General features: G+C 41.3%; 1 protein-coding gene across 1 annotated transcript; it reads right to left on the bottom strand.

Moving 5' to 3' along the window:
- Positions 1–265: 265 nt before the first annotated feature.
- On the bottom strand, positions 266–20,282 carry nudt14 (nudix (nucleoside diphosphate linked moiety X)-type motif 14). The gene is made up of 5 exons (XM_041959205.1): positions 20,146–20,282; positions 9,146–9,189; positions 4,979–5,043; positions 3,991–4,282; positions 266–736 (listed from the first exon to the last, which is right to left on the bottom strand). The coding sequence occupies exons 1-5, from the start codon at positions 20,224–20,226 to the stop codon at positions 487–489; spliced, it is 732 nt and encodes a 243-aa protein (XP_041815139.1). The 5' UTR covers positions 20,227–20,282; the 3' UTR covers positions 266–486.
- Between the last annotated feature and the right edge of the window lie 1,163 nt (positions 20,283–21,445).

Here is a 21,445-nt window from a genome sequence, read left to right as displayed (position 1 = left end):
GCAGGAGGTTGAAACAAGTTGGAATTTGACTGTAAGCTGAATGGTAAATGGCTTTTTCCTCAGCCAACATCAGGTGTATTTAAAATATTCTCTTGCTTTTATAAATGCAGGTAACATTCAAGAGCCTCTACTAAAAGCAGTGGAGTATTCCTTTAATCAAGGGCAGGCAAATGAAATCAGCGATATGCAGCCATTGATAACAGATGGCACAGTAAATTTAAAAAAAAAAGAGACAAAAGTGCCAGTGACAACCAGCTATGGCAAATTTGTTTTGAGGAAAAATATTAAGACTACATAAAAGGTAAACAGGACAAAACTTAAAGATACCTGTTGGCAACAAGACAAGGGGCCCACCTTTCATCATGTACCAATAAGCAAAAAGGCAATACAGGATGAAGAGCCATGAGGGGAAGAGTGGGTGGTGTGCTGGGCCAGTGCTTGATTTAATTTGGAACAAACAGTATAAAGAGGGTTGGTTAATACTAGTTACACATTGGTGGAGATCTTGTACTTGGGAGACATGTTATTATGGAACCAGATGAAACTAAAAATGACGCCCATGGTTTTGGGTATACGCTCGTCGTAGGCAAACGTCATGGCCTCGTGCAGCGGGACTTTGACCACCTCGATGAGCTCTCCCTCCCGTGGCTCACCTCCACCGGCGCTCACGCAGTTGTCGTCGGACACCTCGGCGTAAAACATGGTCTGCTTGGCACCTGTTACGCCTACACCTGACCTGTACGGAGGGAATAAGGGAAATTGTGTCTGTATTTTGCAATTATTCTTCAATACTGGGTCCAATACGACAACCGAACCTCAGCACCGATGCTAAAACAATACCTCGCATTTCAGAATGTACATGTCCTTTTCCCCTTATTAACAAATGCAGATTTATCAGTGTTTCAAGTTATCACTGCCATGAAGACGGACACTTGCACGAGAATAATTACATAAAAAGACATGTCAAAAATGGTGCAGCAGAGACCAAAATATCCCACCTTTACCTGGATCCTTTACCCATAATTCAACTTCATGGTCTCTTTCTTTACCTGCTTGGTTTTTCAGGCTGTGTGGACTCCCTGTGGCCAATAAACTAATTTGGACATATAAATTCTGCCCATTTCAGTTCCCAATTAACAGAAAGCAGCCATTAAATAATTCTACCAGCTGTCTTAAACTACGAAATATTTGAGAAAACATAAAACTAGCAAGGCTAAGAATCCGACAGAGCCTTTACTGCCAGCTCTGAATATTTGTTGCTATGCACAGATTTCACTCAATACTCAACATGCATTAAGTGAATCCTTACTCACTGCATTGGCAAGAGTTAGCTGAGAAGAACTATACCACTCTCATATCTGTGTGCTAAGTGTAGAGCTGGGGCTAGGAGGTGATTAGCTTAGCTTAGCATAAAGACTGGAAGCAGGGGGGGAAAAGCTAGCCTGGCTCTGTCTAAACTTTGAAAATTCACCTGTCAGAGCCTCTAAGGCCTGTTTACACAAAATGAAATCTAACCTGAAAGAAGTACACTGTGTGAATTAGCAAGATTTAGATGTGATTTAGATCTGAACACAGATGTGAGGATGGTATGGATCTTCTCATCTAACTCTTGGCAAGAAAGAGAATAAGCTCATTGCCCCAAAATGTCAAACTACTCCTTTGAGGTTCAATACTGCATCGCAATTAGAAATGATCAGAGCTACACTAGACTACAGAAATCCACTGTGTCTAAATAAACACAGTGTAGTACACAGTGTGCACTCTTTGTACAGACACACCTGAAAGCTGTAAAGCCCACGCGGGCACACACACACACACACCAGTGCTATCGAGGAATTTCTGTGCCCTTTAAACCAAACTGACCTCAGGTTGCCTACTGTTAGCACAGAACTTGACTACATGGGACGCTTCTGCCAAACACACCCTCATGGGGGTCATGAGGGTTAAGACGATACCCATGTATTTAATGGAAGCAGCCCACACATAACAATGGTCATAGACAACACCAACAAAACCGGAGGAGGCGTTCAAGTCAAATCAAAAGCACCGTTATGAGAGCTGTCAGTCTTAGCTGTCCAGGTGCTGCTGTTTAATGTGGGACTGTTCTTTTCCTGGATCTTTCAACTTCTGTGTCAAGTTATAGTGAGCTAAAAAAAAAAAAAAGACAGACGGCTCCCCTGATGCTTCTTTCCAGCTCACTTATATAACCTCAGCACTTGTCGTTTCTCTTTTCCAGTCCAACCTCCTATCAGCATGTGACTTCCTCTAAAATTCACCAACTTAAGACAGTTAGCTTTCACACCTTGATATATTACATGTAAGTAACTTTCAAACTGGATTCATGAGATAAATTTAAACTATATGATGTAAAAGTGTCTTGAATATGATTTACTGCTGACAGACTAAGACTGAAGCTACATGTCCCAGCATCCTAACCAGATGTTGATCTATATAATGGGTGCAAGGGAGCAGCATTGTTTATGTATTTTAGTGTAGAGCTAGTTTGCCCCATAGCATGATATGAAAAATAAAAGATAATAAAACGCAGGCTACCTAAAATGCTTTTCCTTTATTATCCCTTGAATTGTTTGGATACCTACAAGAGAAGAAAAACGTATTTGGCCAGGCAATCTAGTGGTCAGATTTAGGCTATGCTTTATTGTTCATACCTTCAGTCAGTGTGCTGTACTGTCACAAGACAGAAGGATTAAAGGATACGAGGAATGAGCCATGAGTCTGGCAAATGTAATGTTACCTAATCCATGTTTGGCTTCCCCAAAACAAACAAAGTTGTTGCCTTTTGGCTCACAGGCTGACATATCCACAAACAGTGAAGGTGTCGGTCCTGAACAGGTATTTTTCTAATGTAACCTGTGAGCCCATAAAGTAATATAGACAGCTAATAACATGTCCAGTGCATCATTTTGGTTAGTTCAGTAAGTCGGCCTACATATAAAGCTGCGTCAGTCTCATCTACCATGTCTCATGCCATGTTTTTGGGCATTTTTCTGTTACTGCTTTCTCATGGATGTTGCTCTTTTTCTGGCTCTGAGCCAAGAAGGTGATGAAGCTGGAGACGTGGGCAGTGACTCAGAGGTCTGGAACCAGCCTACATCCCGAGTGTATAGAAGTGGATTATGCAGCACAAGTGGCTTCATACATTTCTGTAGATATTTAGATTCTTGTTTTCCACCATGAAAACCGGTAACTTTCGCAGATAATCCGTTGCATGCTTTTCTACATCCTTTAAAGGTCCAGTGTGTAGGATTTAGGGAGATCCATTAGCAGAAAAGGAGCATAATATGCAGAATTATGTTGTCATTAGTGTCTAATTACCTGAAAATGAGAATTGTAGTTTTCGTTGCCTTGGAATGAGCTCTTCACATCCACAGAGGGCCATGTTGCACGGCCATGTTCTACAGTAGCTCAGAACAGACAAACCAAACACTGGCTGAGAGGGCCTTTTTTGTGTTTTTTGCATTCTTATTGTCCACCATAGAGGAGGGTGAGGAGTGTTCAGCAGGCTGCATCTGCAACCTCACTGCTAGATGCTGCTAAATCCTACACACTGAACCTCTAAAGCCCACGATGAGAATGTTTGACACACGAAAGCTTTTCAACTGGAAGACTTTTTAAAGACGCTTTAATGCTACCCGGAGTTTTAGAACGAGAAGTCAAACTAAAGAAACAAAGCTGCAAATGTAGGCTATTTCTGAGTGAACATAGCTCAAGGTGGTTCAGAGATTATAAATGAAGGGATAGGATACAAAATAGGACAACAGAAAATTAATTGTTAAGGGACAAGAAATCCAGTGGGAGTGACTAAAGCAGATATTCAAAAGACACTAAAAAGTCTTGTCCTAAAACGTGTGTCAGGAACGGACAGCTCCATACCCGAAAAAAAATACAGTAAGTTTATTTACACATACCATTTTTTAACTTAAAGGTTTTCCTACAGGTTGAGTACACACAAATGTGCAATCAGCTGACCTGTAAGAAGTAATCCTCTTCAGTTTAGAGGCAGGAACATCGTAGCCACACTCCTCCAGCACCTCCTGCCGGGCGATCTCCTCCAGGGAGAGGTCAGGCTTGTCCACCAGCCCGGCGCAGAGCTCGTAGGTGACCCCCGCTGAGGCCGGGGGCCACTGAGAAGAGCTGTCCCCCTCTGAGCCCGACTGGCCCTCCTGAGCCTCAGGGGCGGGGGCGGCGGCGCCCTCCTCGGTTTTTTCAGCAGACTGAGGCGGCTGCGTCTTGGTCCTTTCCCACTCACACATGTATACGGCTGGTGTGGAACAGAGAGAAAATACTGTTATATCTGCACGGTAGTAAGAATAAGCACACATGTTTACACTACGTGTGAATTTTAATACAGATGCAGACATGATAACACGACGATCATTTGGGAAATTTAAATGTTAGCACAGGCAATATATTATTCACGTGTAATCATCCAGATACCAAATACAAGCACAAAATCACAGTAACCTGAATATATACTGAATATAGTGATTTTTCATTATTGGCCTTGCACCAAGAACATATTTCTAAACATTTATTGTCTGATATCAATAAGCTGCCCAATATATTGTACACTCCCTGTTTAAAAACAAATGTCATTCTGGGTTGTAGACCAACTGATTTCTTTCAGATCTTTCTTTCTTTTTTTCCCAACAGCAATGAGAGAGAAGAGGAAATAAATATATCAATGCCCAGACTTCCTTGAATTTAGCACACTGCGGTGTGGAACAGTCCCTGGCGACTCCTAACAAAGGAGGTTAGGCTGCTTTGTAACGGGGCCTCTTGTGGTCTATTTATGAGTCTGCATTGTTAGTAAGATCCAGCAGAATAAACAGGGATTGTAGTGGACTTTTGTTGTGAAAGTGGATATATAACAATGTAGATCAAGCTCCGTGACAAGAAGAGAATGAATTAACTAGATGACACAATTAGTCTCCTGCTTTGTGCGGTGAAAACTTACCTGGACGGAACTGCTTGACAAGGACAAAACAGTGTGAGGTGGTGTTGAAGATCAGCACTGATACACTAAAGGGAGAAGAGGTAAAAAAAAGAAGAGATAAAGTTTAAATAAAATCGTACAACTTTTTCAGATTGCCAACATCATATATCACTTGTCTGGTAATCTCTGTCAGCATTAGCAGCCGGTCATGGCTGGATCAGCTTTTAAAAGCTATCAGAAAGAAGGGAGTGGGAGTCAGGGGTCACTGGATTGAAAGTGGAACATCCAGTGTTTCAGGATGGTGAGTCCACAATTATTCTATGCTTGTGAATCTGAAACCGACCTGACAAAACCAACAATCACAACAAGGACAGACACTTAAACAGTGCTAATCATTGGGACAAATGGACATGCTAAACTCCTGAATTTACCACTAAGCACTGACTAACTGAAGTCTCATCCAATCAGAATACCCTGTCCCACCTCCTTTACCTTTCTACTGGGCAATTCCTATTGGACAGCATCTACAAGGGCAGATATTGTCAAGCAAACTCGGTTATATTTATGCTGCGCTTGGTGCCTGGATGCACCTTTGTCTGTGCAAACGGTGTGTACATGCAGTCCTTGTCAGATGACAAAATTTACATCACGCTAACCCTCACGGCCGCACAGATGCAGACAGCGTAATCTGGGTTTAAGATGTGTTAAATGAACTGAAATTAAAGTATGAGCAAGGATCAACTCCTAACAAGAACAGCGACACACTCCAGCGTTGTATGACTCATGTCAAAACAACCATGCCTGCTGATTTCCTGCTAACTCGTATCAAAATACACCACGATCCTATTTCCCAACACGCAACACAGTAGCAGCAATTTTATCACTTTTGCACATCCCCGCAACGGCTGTCGAGGTAAAAATGACGTGGTGCTGCCTAACTTCATCTTTCTTCTTCTTTCTTTCTTCTTTCAACTGTCAACTCATTTTTAAGTAAAAGTAATGTGTTACAGTATGTGATCATTTAAATAAAGTTTGAAATGTTCTGAAATAAGAGGACGCCTTCACTCAGGATTTATAGGACGACTCTCAACATGCAGGGTCAGGCGACAAAATAAGAAGGAAGGTCACGGTGATAAGCTTCACCACTGGCACCCAGTGAACTGTGTACACACAGGTGGTTTACTCTCTGAGTGTGACCGTCGCTGCCACTGGAGACTTGAGGCCTGGGGTCTGTGTTGGGAAAAGCGGATATGTCCGAGGCGGCAGGAAGCCCTGCCCTGTCTTTCCCATGGAGAGACGGGACCAGGACTTTGGTATTACAACATGATTCTTGCTCTAGCGCCTGGGCTGATACTAATTTAATATCCCTTTTCAATACAGATATTTAAAGTGAAAACCCAGTGTCTTTTTATAAACATCCAGTACTGACATTAGCGATAACCTACAGCTGCAAGTGTTGGGGAATATCACCACTGGAGTGTACAAGTATGGATAAGATAATGTGGTAGGACTTGGTTCAAAAGTGGGACACACAGGCCTGAGGCATGAAAGCTGTCCCCTGAGGCAGGTCTGGGTCTTGTAGTGGTGTTCCACACCATTACTGCTGTTCTACAGCTTCCCGCCGAAAAAAAAAAAATCTCTAATGGTTAAACTAAGAAGCAGGCTTAACGGACGCTCAGGACTTTTCATGCACCGTTAAGCTTTCTCTGCGGGGATTCTAGCTGGACAGCGGGAAAACTGGGTTATGGCAGACATATGAGGAACAGGTCTAAAGTGACGACTGGTTGGGCTGCAGAGCTTATGGTATCAAGACGTTATCATCAGGCCCTTGTTGTAATGAGGCAGTGGACAATAAGAAGAACTTTAGAGATTTTCTTTTTGTTCGTTAAACTTTTGCTCATTGAGGTGTCTTTAAATGCGCTCCTCCTCCCATAATTTACCCTCTTTGGTTTTCAAATTTATTTTTAGAACCCTTCTTTAATTGAATGAACTGAAAGATTGTGCAGAATGCAGAAATATATATATGTATACATATATATATATGTACAAAGACAAACACTTTGTGTTGCCTGTGTTCTTCTAAATTTCCTGCAGTAACTGAATACACTGACTGTCATTAAAAGCAACTTCCAGTAATAAACAGGCAGCAGTACACAAACACTCCCGTAAACACATAGGTGTCAAAATAACAAAGAAATGGGAGTTTTCCAATCCAGCCTACATGTGTTTTTGTAGATTTGGAGGCAGTTTATGACCGTGTCCCTCTGTGCATCTTGTGGCAGTTACTGACTCAAGTTCTTGGTGGGTGTTTGGCTTTTTTACCAATGCAGTGTATCAAGGTGCAGCCAAGGAGTGGTCAGCATCCAGTATGGTGATTTCAGTACAGTTTAATGCAGTTCTGTTGGTATCATCAGGCTGTGACCTCCAGTTCACACCCGAGCAACTGAGGGTCAGGGTCCACCAGTGCCATGGCACATGTGACGGAAAATGGTGGGTTAGCCCTTTCCAGTCCAGTGATATGATGCCCCAAATGAAGGCATTAAAAGTATCTCAGGGTGAGGGTGAGCTGTGGTGGGAGATCAATGGGGGGATTGGTGTGCCATCTGTAGTGAAGTCAGTGTGGTACCAGACTGTCATGGTGAAGAGATAGGTGAGTCTGAGGGTGCAGCTCCCAATTTCCAATCTACCCTCCAGTCTTCACTTATGACCATGAACTCTTTGTAATGACTGAATAAACTAGATTGTGAGTTTACTTCACACTCCTCACCCTGTCCCCAAAGGTGAGTCTTTAGCTCTGAAGGAAATCTCCTTCATGTTGACAGGAGCAACATTAAGTGGTTTGGGCATATGACGCAGAGGACATCATTAGAGGGAAACACTTACAATGTTGTCACTGGACCCAAAACCAGGTTAAATGGTGGGAAATAGATGGATGGTGTAAAACAGCAGCAACCACCTGAATGGCCACTGAGACACCAACATCTTTAAGGACCACCAAAGCGTAGAAATCCACATTTAGTAATCAGTTTGCCCCATTGATAACAAATTCAAGTGACAAAATTGTATTCAGACCTCATGAAGGTGAATGTTGGTGAGACAAACCAAACCAAATCGCTGTTATTTAACTATACCTAACTATAGCAGCTCACAAGTAACCAACATTTAGAAGCATTTCAGGAACAAGCAAAGGACTAAACTCTTCGTTTAAACAGTTCACAGTTTGTTATCCACAAATCTGTCTTCCACATTTTTTTTGCTGGTATACCTGAAATGTGACAACAACTGTCCTGCTGAGAAAAAAATGCTATGCGCACTTAAACAAAAATGCAAAACAATCCTGGGCCCATTCAATACATGCTGAAGGGGGAATAACACTTCCACCTGGGGGGGAGAGATGGATGTTCTGCTGGAGGTTTGAGGTTTACTGCTTTTGTCTCAGCGGTACTATTTTTCACAGGGACCTCTCTTTGGGGTCAAGAGTGGAGGAAAGAGGTCTTAAATGACCCAAGACTTACCTCAGGGCATTATGGTACCCTGGCAAAACAGGGAGTAGGTTTTGACATAAATGTGTGATATTTCTCTTACAGTGCCCCCTGCAAAGCTTAGACATTTATTGCCAAGTAGAATAACAGGGCGCCAGTTCCCAAAAAACTGTGTAAGTTTGACCCTCAGCCCAGTATTTGGCATCTTTTCGAGATGCCAGAGTTATACAGAATGAAGATATATACATACATACATACATACATACAATGGAGAGCTGCTTATAATGGCTATAGGTAAAAATACGAAAACATATCCTGCAAGTAAAAAAGCAAAAGACGGAGAGCAGATATAAGATTTAGAGATACAGAGATAGTGTGGCTCAAGATTGGTGCAAATCCAGCTCCAGACCACTTAGATCACCAAATGCATCCTTGTTTGCAGATCCCTGAGAGCTACATCAGTTTCAGATCAAGGATCAAGCAACAAGTTTGATCCTGCAGCTTTTTACATTTCAAAGCTATTTCATTGGCAGACATCCTTCAGAGGCCTGGCTGGCTGTTAGGCCTATTCCACATCAATGTTACTAACCCACTCTGAGCTGGTTTTGTGTGTTAGCATCTCTCTTGTGTATGCTTATGTGGCCAAACATAAAATGAGTGTATAGCGGCACTGCTTCCGTCCAACAGTAGAGAATGAAATTCCTACCTGTCATGGGTTCGCATGAAGTCCCAGGATTTCTTTGTGCCATTCTGTGAAGGAATAAGACAAAACAAGCAGCATAAATAAATGCAATAAAATCAACATTATTTTAATCCTCAAACACTGTGGTTTCACAACTGAGTAGAACAGAACTGTATACAAAAAGTATGCAATCAGTGCACCATAACTTCTCACTCCCTTTGTTGCATGGAAGGATGTCAAATGACCTCTGATTTATTTTGTTATATGATTACAGTGGAGGCAATCAGCTGCCCCACAACAGATGCTTGCTTGGGCACGTTAAAATAATATCACAAACCGCACCCAAAAGAAACATCTGCAGATGCAAAGCAAAGACCACTGTGCCTGCACCAAACAGGACTCTGTTGATTTTTATCAACTGTGGTTAAGCAAAAAGCATGTGAACGAAACGTGCAGACTTAAATGGTTATAATATCTGAATATAATAATTATAATAATTATCTGAAATCATATTTTAAACAGTGGCAAAAACATTGCATGTGTGTTGTTTTCTCTATGAAATATATAGCTAACATTGCTGTGGCTCATAGGGTAACCTGCCAAATTCAATACACAACTTAAAGCTTCCTGTGAAACAAAACTGGGAATTTATGCATTTTTGTCTTGTTATTGCCCCAAAACTTACTTATTTTTATTTACAAGGCCTCATGGACTACTGTGGGTGATTGGGAGGCTAACACATGGATGGCTTCCTATGTATCCTGAGTAAAAAAAAAAAGGATGCGCAGTCCAAGCTTGACTGAGCTGCTGGGAGAGATTCCTGATGACTAAATACTAAAACATGTTCTGTAACTATTGAATGTAAATGACTGAAGTTGTTGCAACTAAGTGTTTATATGACCTGTGGTCACATCATCACATCAGCAAGATGTGCAGCTGAACACTCCTTCAGTAAATTTCCACCGGCACAATTACAATCAAACTGCCGAGGCAGGTGCGTGACTGGCACAAAAGGGAAAGCAAGAACTGCTCTGGCATACAGAGATCTTAAATACTGCATGTGGGCCAGGACACACACATCGGGCTATCGAGCGAACGTCCCGATAGCCAAGGTAATTTTTGTTCAAACCAGGTGAAGCGATTAAAGGTATTTACAGCTCAGAGTGCAAAACTGTATTAAGAGAACTTAGAATCATATAGAATTCATCACCGTATTTTACTACTGCTTCTAGTATGAAATCCTCGGATGTGCAGCCTGCAGCTGTGGCTAAGTCTGCACACAGGCCTGACTTCTGCCTACTGGTTTCAAGTTTAAAAGATTAGCTTATACATATGGCCAGGGTGAGCCTGCAGAGTCTGGTCACTTTACCATAATTCAGCAAAGGTAAAAGAAGTCCAGTGGCAAATTACTCCAGTACAGAAAAGACATGTAAATTAAACAGAAACATAAACTCAGCATATATTCTTCTCTCCACATTACATGCTGAATAAATATGGTAAAGTTGGCCTACATTTTCAATGCCTGAGGATATATGGCCTTGATTCAAATTTAGGCTACACCTCCTCTCCACCCACAAGCTCTTTCAGATGCAGGGATGACAGCTTTACTAGAACAGGCTTATTTCAGCTACAATAGAGGTGCCTTCGTGTATGCAAGTGTGTTGGTGCAGTTTGAGTACCACCCAAGAAATGGGAGGAGGAGAAATGGCAAACAAATTGCACTGATAGAATCAAACATAATAAAACTACTGTTGTGGCAACAGGATTTGTGTTAGGATGTGCCACTGTGCCAGAGATGTACTTAGAGCTGCAATGTGCAGATTTATATCTAAATGGAAAAAGCTCACACATACAGCTTTCCACTGCAACACAATAACCTCAACAATGGTTGAAGTTGAACAACCTCCTCCCTGAAAAGACTAAAAAACACATGAGAATTCAACACACTTCAAGTTTCAAAAATATACTTCATTTCAGGGTTTTTAAGCTGTGTGAACCCATAGTACATCTGACAAGACCAATGTCCGATCAACAGCAGGCTAACCTGCAGTCCATACAATTAAGTTTTCAGTTTGAGGATTCATTTTGTAAAAAGTCCTCGAAATCATGTCAACAAACAGTCAAACGACTGGTGCATGACCCAACAGGTCACAGCCACAGGGCCTCAATGTGAAGCCAAGCTAGCATAATGCCATTCATGCATCATTAACTATCATGTTGTGGTGTGAAATGAGAGCATGAAGCCAATGTTTGTGTAGGTTTGGTTCTGGTATTGCTATAGTATCACCTTTATCTACTATAACAGCTATTCGGGTCTATGATATGGGCTTACTGTGTGCACATTTATACACTGAGCTGAGGAGATACTCTCTGAGATCGCCTGAATTCTTGACTGCAAACAACTGACTTGAATCTAAACAGGCATCGTTTATCGCTCAAGTATTTATCAATGTAGAAGAAATTTCCTCTTCCTCTTTAGCTGTGCACATGCTGTGACACGCCTGAATTATTGATACTGAATAAAAATTTTATCTCTAAACTTTTGCAGGTTTAAGCTTTTGAATCTTCACAAATGGTTTTGGATTTTGATGACAGACCATCACTCATAGTTGAAATATGCCTATCAAGGCACTGCATGCATGCACGGTGCATGGATAGTGCACACACAGTGCATGATAGTGCTGACACTACTAGCAGACTGACAAGTTATTTTTAATTGATAAACCATTTAAGTCACAGGTCAAAATAAACTGCAAAATATTCACAGGTGTCACCCTTTCCAATCTGATAATCTGCTCCCTCTCTGTCATTTATATGAAAAGATGTAAAGTATGATGTGTTAGAGATACAACATTTTGCTTTTAGTCTGCCCATATGCTTACTACCTGCTCACTGCAGGAATTTATACACTAAGGCAGTAAAACCTAAAGCCAAAGTGATGCCATTCATCTTTCCTCTCGCTGTCAGCCATTAGTAAAGTGTTGACATCATCCAAACTCCTCACTGTGGAGTTGTGTCATGAAAGATGCTCTGCCTGCCTGCAGACAGTCTCCGGGTGTAATTACTTTGACAAAAACCTGTCATGTCAACAAAGTGTGCGAGTGTCTTACACGCCATCATTCCTTCTTGAGGCCAATCCAGCCGCACCCTGCTCACTTTTCCTCTGTGAAAGAAAAACTAGCGTGAAGGCGTGTGTGTGTGATAAATCACCTGTCGTGACTCGGGGGAGACGCACTTCTTGCGGCTTGTTGCTTTGTAAAGAGTGCTTATTGAATAATGTATAAGACAAATCATTTTTACTGTCAGGGAACCTTTTACAGGTAAATTGTGGGGTATTTGAATGGATAAATGTAGCTTATTAACAGGATGTACACTCAAGCCGCCCTACCTCAGAACCAAATCCAAGTTATTAAATACTGGTATATGTCAAAATGATGTCTATATTTTCCTCCATAGCACTACTACATAGCACACTTAACACTTTACACTGTATTATACTGCGCATTGAAGCTACAACAACTAGGCTACTATACGGTACTATATATAGGATATTTTGGAAGCATATAATCATGTTGTCATGTGAGTAACAGTGAAGCAAGGAGCCCTCAGCTTTGGGATGTTCTTTTCCCTCTTTTGTTGACATTCTTTAGGTAATTGTTTTAATAAATGTTGAGAAAATAAAGGTGCTTTGTGGAGGATTCAGTAGAGTCAACAGAGCAGCAATACTTAGAAAACAAACATATGGTTTGTGGTTAAAAGTTGAGGCAATCACTTGGTAAATGATTAGTAAGCATCCACTGACAGCTCTCATAACTCACTCAAAAGCCTATTGACTCTTGCCTCACCACAATAAATGGATATGTTTAGTACTACTGGCTACTGAAAGCTAGCTTAGCTCCAGTGGCTATGCAGCAGCACTTCAGACGGCTGACAGTCCAGAAACTTTCTGCTTTCGGTCTCGACGATCTGTGTCGTATTTGTGTTGAGGAAGTCTTGTGCCGCGTCCACGTTGCAGCAGCACTACGCTGAAACTTAAGGGTTCACAAGGGGTGGGCAGTATATCAGTCCGTCACCAACACTGGTGTCACGTTCAGCTACCACATGGATTGCAATATTGTCATTACTGTGATAAAAGTTTTAGCATATCAAAAATATGTGGTACTCATAGAACTGGAGTTGCATCCAGTAACTACTATTTTCCCCGCTATAACTCTGACTCCAGGGACACGAAGAAGGTAATTTCTCTGTTGTTGGCTGCAAGAAGCAACACAAGTCTTCATGTACTGCCACCATCTGAGGACGTGTAGCAAATACATGGAAATGTCCCCACAACAACAACAACAACAATGGAAAACTCTGTTTGCTGATCATTTTACTTTGGATATAAGCAGGATACACTTCTAAGTTCTGGTTTCCATGTTCACACCAACACACAATGCCCGCACTTTCACATTTATCAAGTCTTTGCCAAAAAAAAAAAAAAAAACTTAATTTGTAACGTGAAAAAACTCAATCTTAGTTTGACTGGAGGGCCAGAGAGGAGAGAAAAAGATGCATTTTCAATTTCAGCCACCTTAGACAAAGTGAGAGATCGCTTTACAGCACAAACAAGGAGCGTGTGCTCTCTTTGCAGTGTAAACGGGAGCTACAGATTTCAGATTTCTGGTAACAGCAGATGGTGAAAGGTGTGAAAAGCAGAAGAGAGAACAAAATCCTCCAAAGTGATTCCAGGGCGGGGAAACAAGTCAGAACAATGTCTTTCCAACAGGAAGCTGCAAGATTAAGAAAATGTGGTCTTAATTTTGGAAAACAACAGCGCCGACAATGCCAATAATATCAGTGAGAGACTAGGAGAAAGATTAACAACCGTCTTAATTATGGTCTAGTTTGTTTACAATAATCAAATGGAGATATCACAATTAATTTGGCAATGACTGATCACACCGATCAAACACTAAAAATATGCCACGATCCTTTTCCAGCAACCACACACTGTAATACTACTCAGCATGAATGCATCACCACACACACACACACACACACACACACACACACACACACACACACACACACACACACACACACACACATTCTCTCTAGTACCCTGTCACCACTCACAGATGGTGGGGTTCCCCTCATTACTCGGGCCACTTGCTGAGAGAAGGGGGGCGGGGACATCTTGAATGGCCCAGGGGAGATGGAGAATCATGGCCGACATGGATTACGACAGAGAGATTAGCCCACGGGGAGAGAGGGCGAGAGAGACACAGACGGACACAGACAGAGAGAGAGAGGAAAGGAAGCAGGAACAGGCTACACAGGACCTTGAAATTAATGTGGTCCCTCTGGCTTTAGGCATCAGAAATGACAGACTCCTGTGTGAATGGCTATTGTAGGGAGGGATGTATGGTCTTGATCTTTTAGGTGCTTAAAGTCTAACAACCATCACACACACACACACACACACACACACACACACACCTCCTGTGCTAACTACACGATAAAGCCAGCAGCTGCAGCAGAAACGGGAGAAAAAAAAAATCAACGACCATCCTCAAATACAATAGCACTCTTTGAACCTCAACATGTGCTCTCCAGTTTTTTCTCTTTTTAGCTTCAGTCTCTGTCTTCTCACCAGCCTCAGCAAAGGTGACAGGGCTATCACACCACATTACAACCAGTGAGCCAATGATCAGCAGAGTTTAAAAACGCACAACGACAAAAGAATCTGCACCTGCATCGACTGATAGACTAGTAATGAGGAAATTACAGATATGCAGCATTATAACAACCGTAAGTGCTTCCCAGCCTTGAGTGCCAAATCCAGTGTCAAGGACACACTCTCGTCAAGTACACACTCATGTGACTGTGTCCTCCAGTGAAATCCACAGCAAGCATGTGAACCTCAAATCAAATCAAGTCAATTTACATGTTAGTGTCCCTCCTAAGCAAACTGACTACTTGGAGGAAAAGACCAAACTCTATTTCTGTTTTAACCTAATACATGCAGGTTTTAATTTCTCACAGCATAGGGCTGGTAAAGTACTGTAGCATTTATCACAACTATTTTGATAAAAGATCAATCACTGTGGTCATCTGTCAAGAAACAAGACTTTGCAAGAGTCTGCAGCAATGCTAGCAGCTGTGCTTTGGGCTAAACCATCGTCATGCTCATGTCACTGAGCGAATATGCTCATAACGACAATGCTAACACGCTGACGATTGACAGGTATAATGTTTAGCATGTTCAGCATCTTATTATAATTTGTTAGCATGCTAACATCTGCTAATTAACTCCAGACTCATTAGGATTCATCCTGAGACAAACATGAATGTCTGAACAAAATGTCATGGCAATACAGCTAATAGATGTTGAGACACAAACCATCTCATGGTGGCGCTAAAAGAAAAGCCAGAGGATCATTCTGGAACTGTGACTGTACAAAAATTCATGGCAATCCACCCAACTGTTGTTGAAATATTTCAAGCCGTACCAAAGAGCCACGCTTGTAGTGGAGCTAAAAATGGCAAACTTTTACTCATATGTAAAAGTTTACCTCTTTTCCCTAGTTTATGCAACTGTAAATTCAATATGTGGAAAAAAACAAGGAATCTGGAAATTTGAAATTTCTAGAAAATTGTTAAGGCCCTTTTTCACTAACGTTTGACATTTCATGATCCTATCTCAATGTCTGTCTTCGTGAATTGTCAGGTGTTTTTATTGCCGCTATATTTCCCAGTATTAATCTATACCATGAAGGCAAAATATCCTAAAAATCCCATATAATAAGATCGCACAGATGTCTGATGGCAATTTACAGCACTGTAGAACATCATACAGCATACACACTGTAGGCTATGAGAGATCACAGCTTTTGCACCAGTTCATGGGGCACGTACCACACGACAACTTATAGTCAGGGGTCACCAAGAACGTTTTCTACAGCAAAACAACTGCCAGCAAGTCACACACACACAAACAAACACACACGTCATTTCTGCTCAAACACAGGCCTACACAATTCTGTACCAGGACCAAAGACTCTATCAAGATGCCAAAGAGGTAGGCAGATATATTAGTGCCATACAGCTTCTAGGCCTGAGCCTGACTAACATTAAAGGAATTAAAAATTGTCAGATATTTGCTCACTGTGAAAATAATCTAACAGAAAAATAGAGCAGATAAGATAAGACCTCCTCAGTCAGAGGCAGTGTTGGGAGTAACGCATTACTGTAATCCCACTACTTTTGATAGTAACTAGAAATGTAACTAATTACTCTTTCAAATTAAATAACAGCATTACAGTGACTGAAATTCAAATGGGCTTTGTTACTTGTTACTTTTGTCTTATGTGAAAATATAGAATAAGAAAATTGAGGCAGACATTTAAAGGTAACGCAAACGTTACTTTTCATCGTAACTCATTACTTTTAAGCGGTCTCTCAGAAGTAATTACTTCAACTGTAAATGACATAAATAGCAACTATATTGAATTATTCATCTTCAGTAGCTTTCACAACACTTCAGAAGTGAAAAATAAATGAATCCTGTGGAAAAGATCCTGTAGAATGTGGATTTCTTGTTGAGCTAGCTAACACGTCAGCTACACTGCAACTTAAGGCAAAAGTTAGAAACTAGCTGAAATTAGCATTCATCTGTAGACACTTGTTACAAGATTCTTCCAGGCATGAATATGGGAAATATATTGTATTATTTCTGATTATGGATACGAGGGACATATAGAGGTTGCAACTCCCAGACCTGCTGATATCACATCTTTCAGGTGGGTCCAAGTCTTAATTAGGGGGTTCAGACTCTGCCAATCCTCTCTGTAACTCCAACCTTGAGTTTAACAAAACAGCTGTTAACTATTCAACTTCAGTTCAGGTAACTTGGATTTTTAAGGCAGCATGTATTCCCCTGTTATTCACTACTTCAAACAAAAATGTTCACTGGGTAAAACCAGACTTTCAAAAACTCATTTTGTTCAAAGGCAATAAATGATCATACTGAATTACTGCCGTGCCTTAAAGAAAAGACATGCAGACAATCATCTCTCCTTCTACAAAACATATACTGACACACATTAGGACAATTTTACTGCCATTATTCAAAGTCGAGCTTATAAATAACTATTCATGTGAGAAAATGTGCATTTTAAGATCATAATGGATCTCATATTCATTGAAGGAGTGCTGGGGCCACCGGGATTGTAAGCTATACAAGATAAATAATTCCAGATGAATAATTCAAATCATTATAATGAATAAATGGAAGGTAATTATCCTGCTCTAAGTAGCAACCCGCGATTCGAGGTAAGTGAGAGGCAACAGAGATAAGAGGGGTTTCCCAGAGTCAACGAGGGACAATCACCTGCTTTGTAGAGAGCGACGAGGGAGAGGAGACAAAACACCAGTAAACACTAATGATGAAGAGAGCCTCTTATGCATGACATTATCTACTTTTAGTGTGTTCCTGTGCGTGTGAATAGGTTTTGGTTAGTGACCAGTGGCTAAGCTGCAGATGTACTGATGAACATAAAGGGTTTGGGGAAGAGATGTTCCCTCACTGTGATTGAAAAGCCTTTGTGGGGAGTCCCTGAACAGCCCCTCCCGAGCTGCACAGGAGATGAAGAGGATGAAAGGGAGGACATGACGGAGAGGGAGTCCACCATCATCTCCTTTGTTGTCCATCTGCTGTCTTAGCCGTTCCGCCATTCTCTTGACAAGCTTAGCACCCCCCTCCTGCCCCACTGCTGTCACAGGTGTGAACCCCAAATGGAAAAAACTCCTCACTGAGCTCCCCTCTACATGAGCGCCTCGGTACTTGAGTTTTCTGATTAAACTGAAGTAACACAACAAAAGAGCACCTTCAAATCATAGCTGTACACCAGTTGTAGTTTCTTTATGTTGTATGTCACTTAACAACATAAACTGCAAGGACAATTTAGAGTGTTTTCCACCAGCCCAGACTGAACAAAGTTCCCCTGTGCTCCTGACGTGAACTGTACTTCAACAGTAAGACAGTTAAATAACATCTTATCAACTGCAGTGCGAGCAAAGCAGAAGTCCATGCATTTTCTGAGTTTCAAGATCGATTATTCACATTATTCTTATTCTGCACCACAGTCACTACCCAGATTTCACACAACAAAAGCCAGGGACAGAGATGCACAAATATTTTGAAACCTAAAAATAAATTCATCCTGGACTGCAGCCTATGTTTGGGTGAGGAAGCATTTCTCACTTTGTGGGAGACCATCAGGACACACAGTCATCACACTGCGTTTTCTTTTAGCAGGAAGACCTACTTAAAAAAAAAAAAAAGATTTTTAATGATAGTCGTGCTTCAGGATCACTGTCTCATGCCTTTCAATTTCCTGTATGCAGTTCACAATATAGAGCATTTACTGTTAACCAAACCAAGGTTAACATGAAATATGACAGCTTTTGAACTCCTCAGATAAAATGCATCGTTTAGGGGATGTCTGTCACAGATGGCCCGCCATGCCTGTGCTACCATGACCTGGATAGGCAGCTAAAACCTGATAGATGATTAACGAATGCATGGATAGATGGATATCAACTATACCTGCACCCACAAGGCCAGAAGAACAGACCAACAGAATATGCTGGTAGGAGTGTGCAAAAATAGGTGCACAGGATGACTGAATCTATAAAAGAAGCACTGCAAAAGCATATGCATCTATGAACATAAAACACACCAGAGATGCATCAATCCAAATTTTTCTCTTTACCTCACTGCGTGGAACTTACTGGGATTATCACAACATCATAATAACACCATATTTTATAATGGCACTGACAAATCAACTGCATTTAATGTGGATCTGTTGCATCATGGCCGATACCCAGTCCGCTTAATATGGCTGCTATCAGAGCCGAACTCTAAGTAATACCATCTTAAAGAGAAGAACAAATCTTGCCAAAGTAAACATACTGTATCAGTCCACCCTCTCACCCATCAGTGAGCAATAGTTGAAGGCTCAATTCAGGCAAAAATGTGTTTGGGTTTGAAGGTGCAGTATCTGACATGCAGTCACATTCAATGTCAATAAAATGCAACACACAGTGCACAGATACTCATTATTTCTAATGATATGATGCCATGACTTCATTAATCTATGTAAAATACATTTTTTCAGACTTCAATCAGCATAATGGTGAAAAGACCAAACAAAACTTGGCAATAAGTGATCAGTGACCAACTAAAACTAACAAGAGGCTGCCGTCTGTCAGCATAAGCAGGTTTGAGAAGAACTGCAGCACCAAGAGACTTGCTAAATCTGCGCCTTTAAATAATTTGATATGTATGTAAATGACTCCAGCTGTCGTGAGCTGTATGCACATTGCCCTGCAGTGTTTCATGCTGACTGTACTGTACTGTACTGTACTTTACTGTAGTGTGGTAAAACAGACATTTAGAGTAGTGTTAACTCTAAATTCCCAACAGGACATGGACAGGCAAGGCTCTACAACGTTCCACATACAAATTAGCAATGTAGCTCAGTGTAAACCTGAACTGTCAAGACCTCTGACCTACAGACACTACAGCACACAGGCTGCATTCACATGGGAGTCAATTTGACAGTTCAGCTACAAGTCTCACCGGACCCGCTAAAAACATCTCCACTTGTCACGCAACACTGTTAAATCACGTTATCTACACCTCCTTATACCAATGTGAAGCATGTGCTAACGTTAATGTAACGCTCAACCAAAAGCCTCTTCAAGCTAACGTTAGCATGCTAGCTTAGAGCTGTCTCTGGCTTCATGACCAGCGCAGAGGCAACTGTTGAACCACCGTACGTGAAAACATAGCTAACACGGCGGTTTTGTCATTGCGTTTAAAGTAAAGCCAATTGTTGCTGTCACCGTTTGTGTTTAAGGTCAGTTTAGCCTTCATGTTATGCTAGCCTGCTAGCTGCCAAATGAATGGGGGTTGGGCTAGCCTACAGCATCCAGCATCCTCTATCACCGGTTATCAGGCAGACATTACTCACCTGATTATAGTGCACCCTGAACGGTTTCAGATAGTCGGAATCTGTGCACGGAACGACTTCAATGTTATTTATCTCTTCCATAATTCACACTTGCAGCTGGATTGGTGGTTCACCGATGGTTGTCTGTCACCGCTCACTAACTGACAGCGAAGGAATGTCTACGGAAGCCTGGAGAGGACATGAGACTGAACCGTGAGAGGTGAAAGGAGCATCATAGGGATGGATTAATTTTATTATATGGACATTGATTCAAGCTATTCATGGAAGGACATTACAGATAGTACAGATAATGAAAATGTTCAAAAGAATTTGATTTTCATCATATGAAAAAAAACTTGAAATAACAATGATTGATTTGTACTGTCAATCTGTCTGTGAAATGAATCACATGACACATGTAAATGATTTCATCCAAATAAATAAATAAAATAAAAATAAATGTCTTTCATCATCTATAGTAAACTAAATTTACCACAATTTAACCATATTGACCCCTTTCTAACAATGTTTTTTTTATAAATAATAATGATAGTAATAAGCTGTGTTTGCATAGCACCATTTTCAAAGCTCAAGCGCTTTACATCGCATTGTATACATGGAAATGTCAGCTAACATCTTATGAACTCTTGTTTCACCTTTGCAAGGTTCAATTACAAACCACTATAGAGTCACATACATTTATACGCCCATCCTTTCTTTATTTTCTGCCTGCTTATCCTGAGCCAAACTCCCATTGTGGGAAAGGTTGGGTACACCGTGGACGTGTCTCCAGTCTGTTGGAAGGCAGGCACATATAGACAGACAACCATTCACACTCACACTCACACCTACGGGTGCTTTAGAGCTACACAGACACAGTGACAGCAGGTGGATTTTGCACCAAGAACTGTCCCACTGATGGTGCTAACCACTGCACCACCTGTACAGATTTATTTGTGCGCAGTGTTAAGTTTGGTGGACCACACCTCTAGCTGTACTCCACATCTGAATCCTCACTGGGTGCTGTGTCTTATAGGCATGATTTAAAAAAAAGATAAAGTCTGCAATCACGAAAATGTTCAGAATGAACAGGCGATGATCTGAATTAAAGACAAAGACAAAGGACTGATGCTGCATCACACTGCTGGGTTCTTGTGTTTTTAACGTTTCTCTGATTGGCTCAGGGGAACAACCAGTCACAGGTCAAATAAAGGTGACGTCACTGTTACTAATTGGCCCAAAGGGGAGTGCATTATTCATCAAGGACAGCATGTTTAGCGTTGTTGTGTGTTATTCTGTGTTAGAATGAGCTGCACCTTTT

This window comes from Chelmon rostratus, chromosome 18 (assembly GCF_017976325.1).
Source record: "Chelmon rostratus isolate fCheRos1 chromosome 18, fCheRos1.pri, whole genome shotgun sequence".
NCBI classification, from domain to species: Eukaryota; Metazoa; Chordata; class Actinopteri; order Chaetodontiformes; family Chaetodontidae; genus Chelmon; species Chelmon rostratus.
The sequence above is the reverse complement of the archived record's forward strand: the minus strand, read 5'-3'. Positions and strand labels throughout refer to the sequence as shown.

Coding starts and splice junctions, on each gene's coding strand:
- nudt14 (XM_041959205.1), bottom strand. CDS start 20,226: ATGGAAGAGATAAATAACATTGAAGTCGTTCCGTGCACAGATTCCGAC. Junction 9,190..20,145: donor TCAGGGTGCACTATAATCAG/GTGAGTAATGTC, acceptor ATTCCTTCACAG/AATGGCACAAAGAAATCCTG. Junction 5,044..9,145: donor TTCATGCGAACCCATGACAG/GTAGGAATTTCA, acceptor TTCTCCCTTTAG/TGTATCAGTGCTGATCTTCA.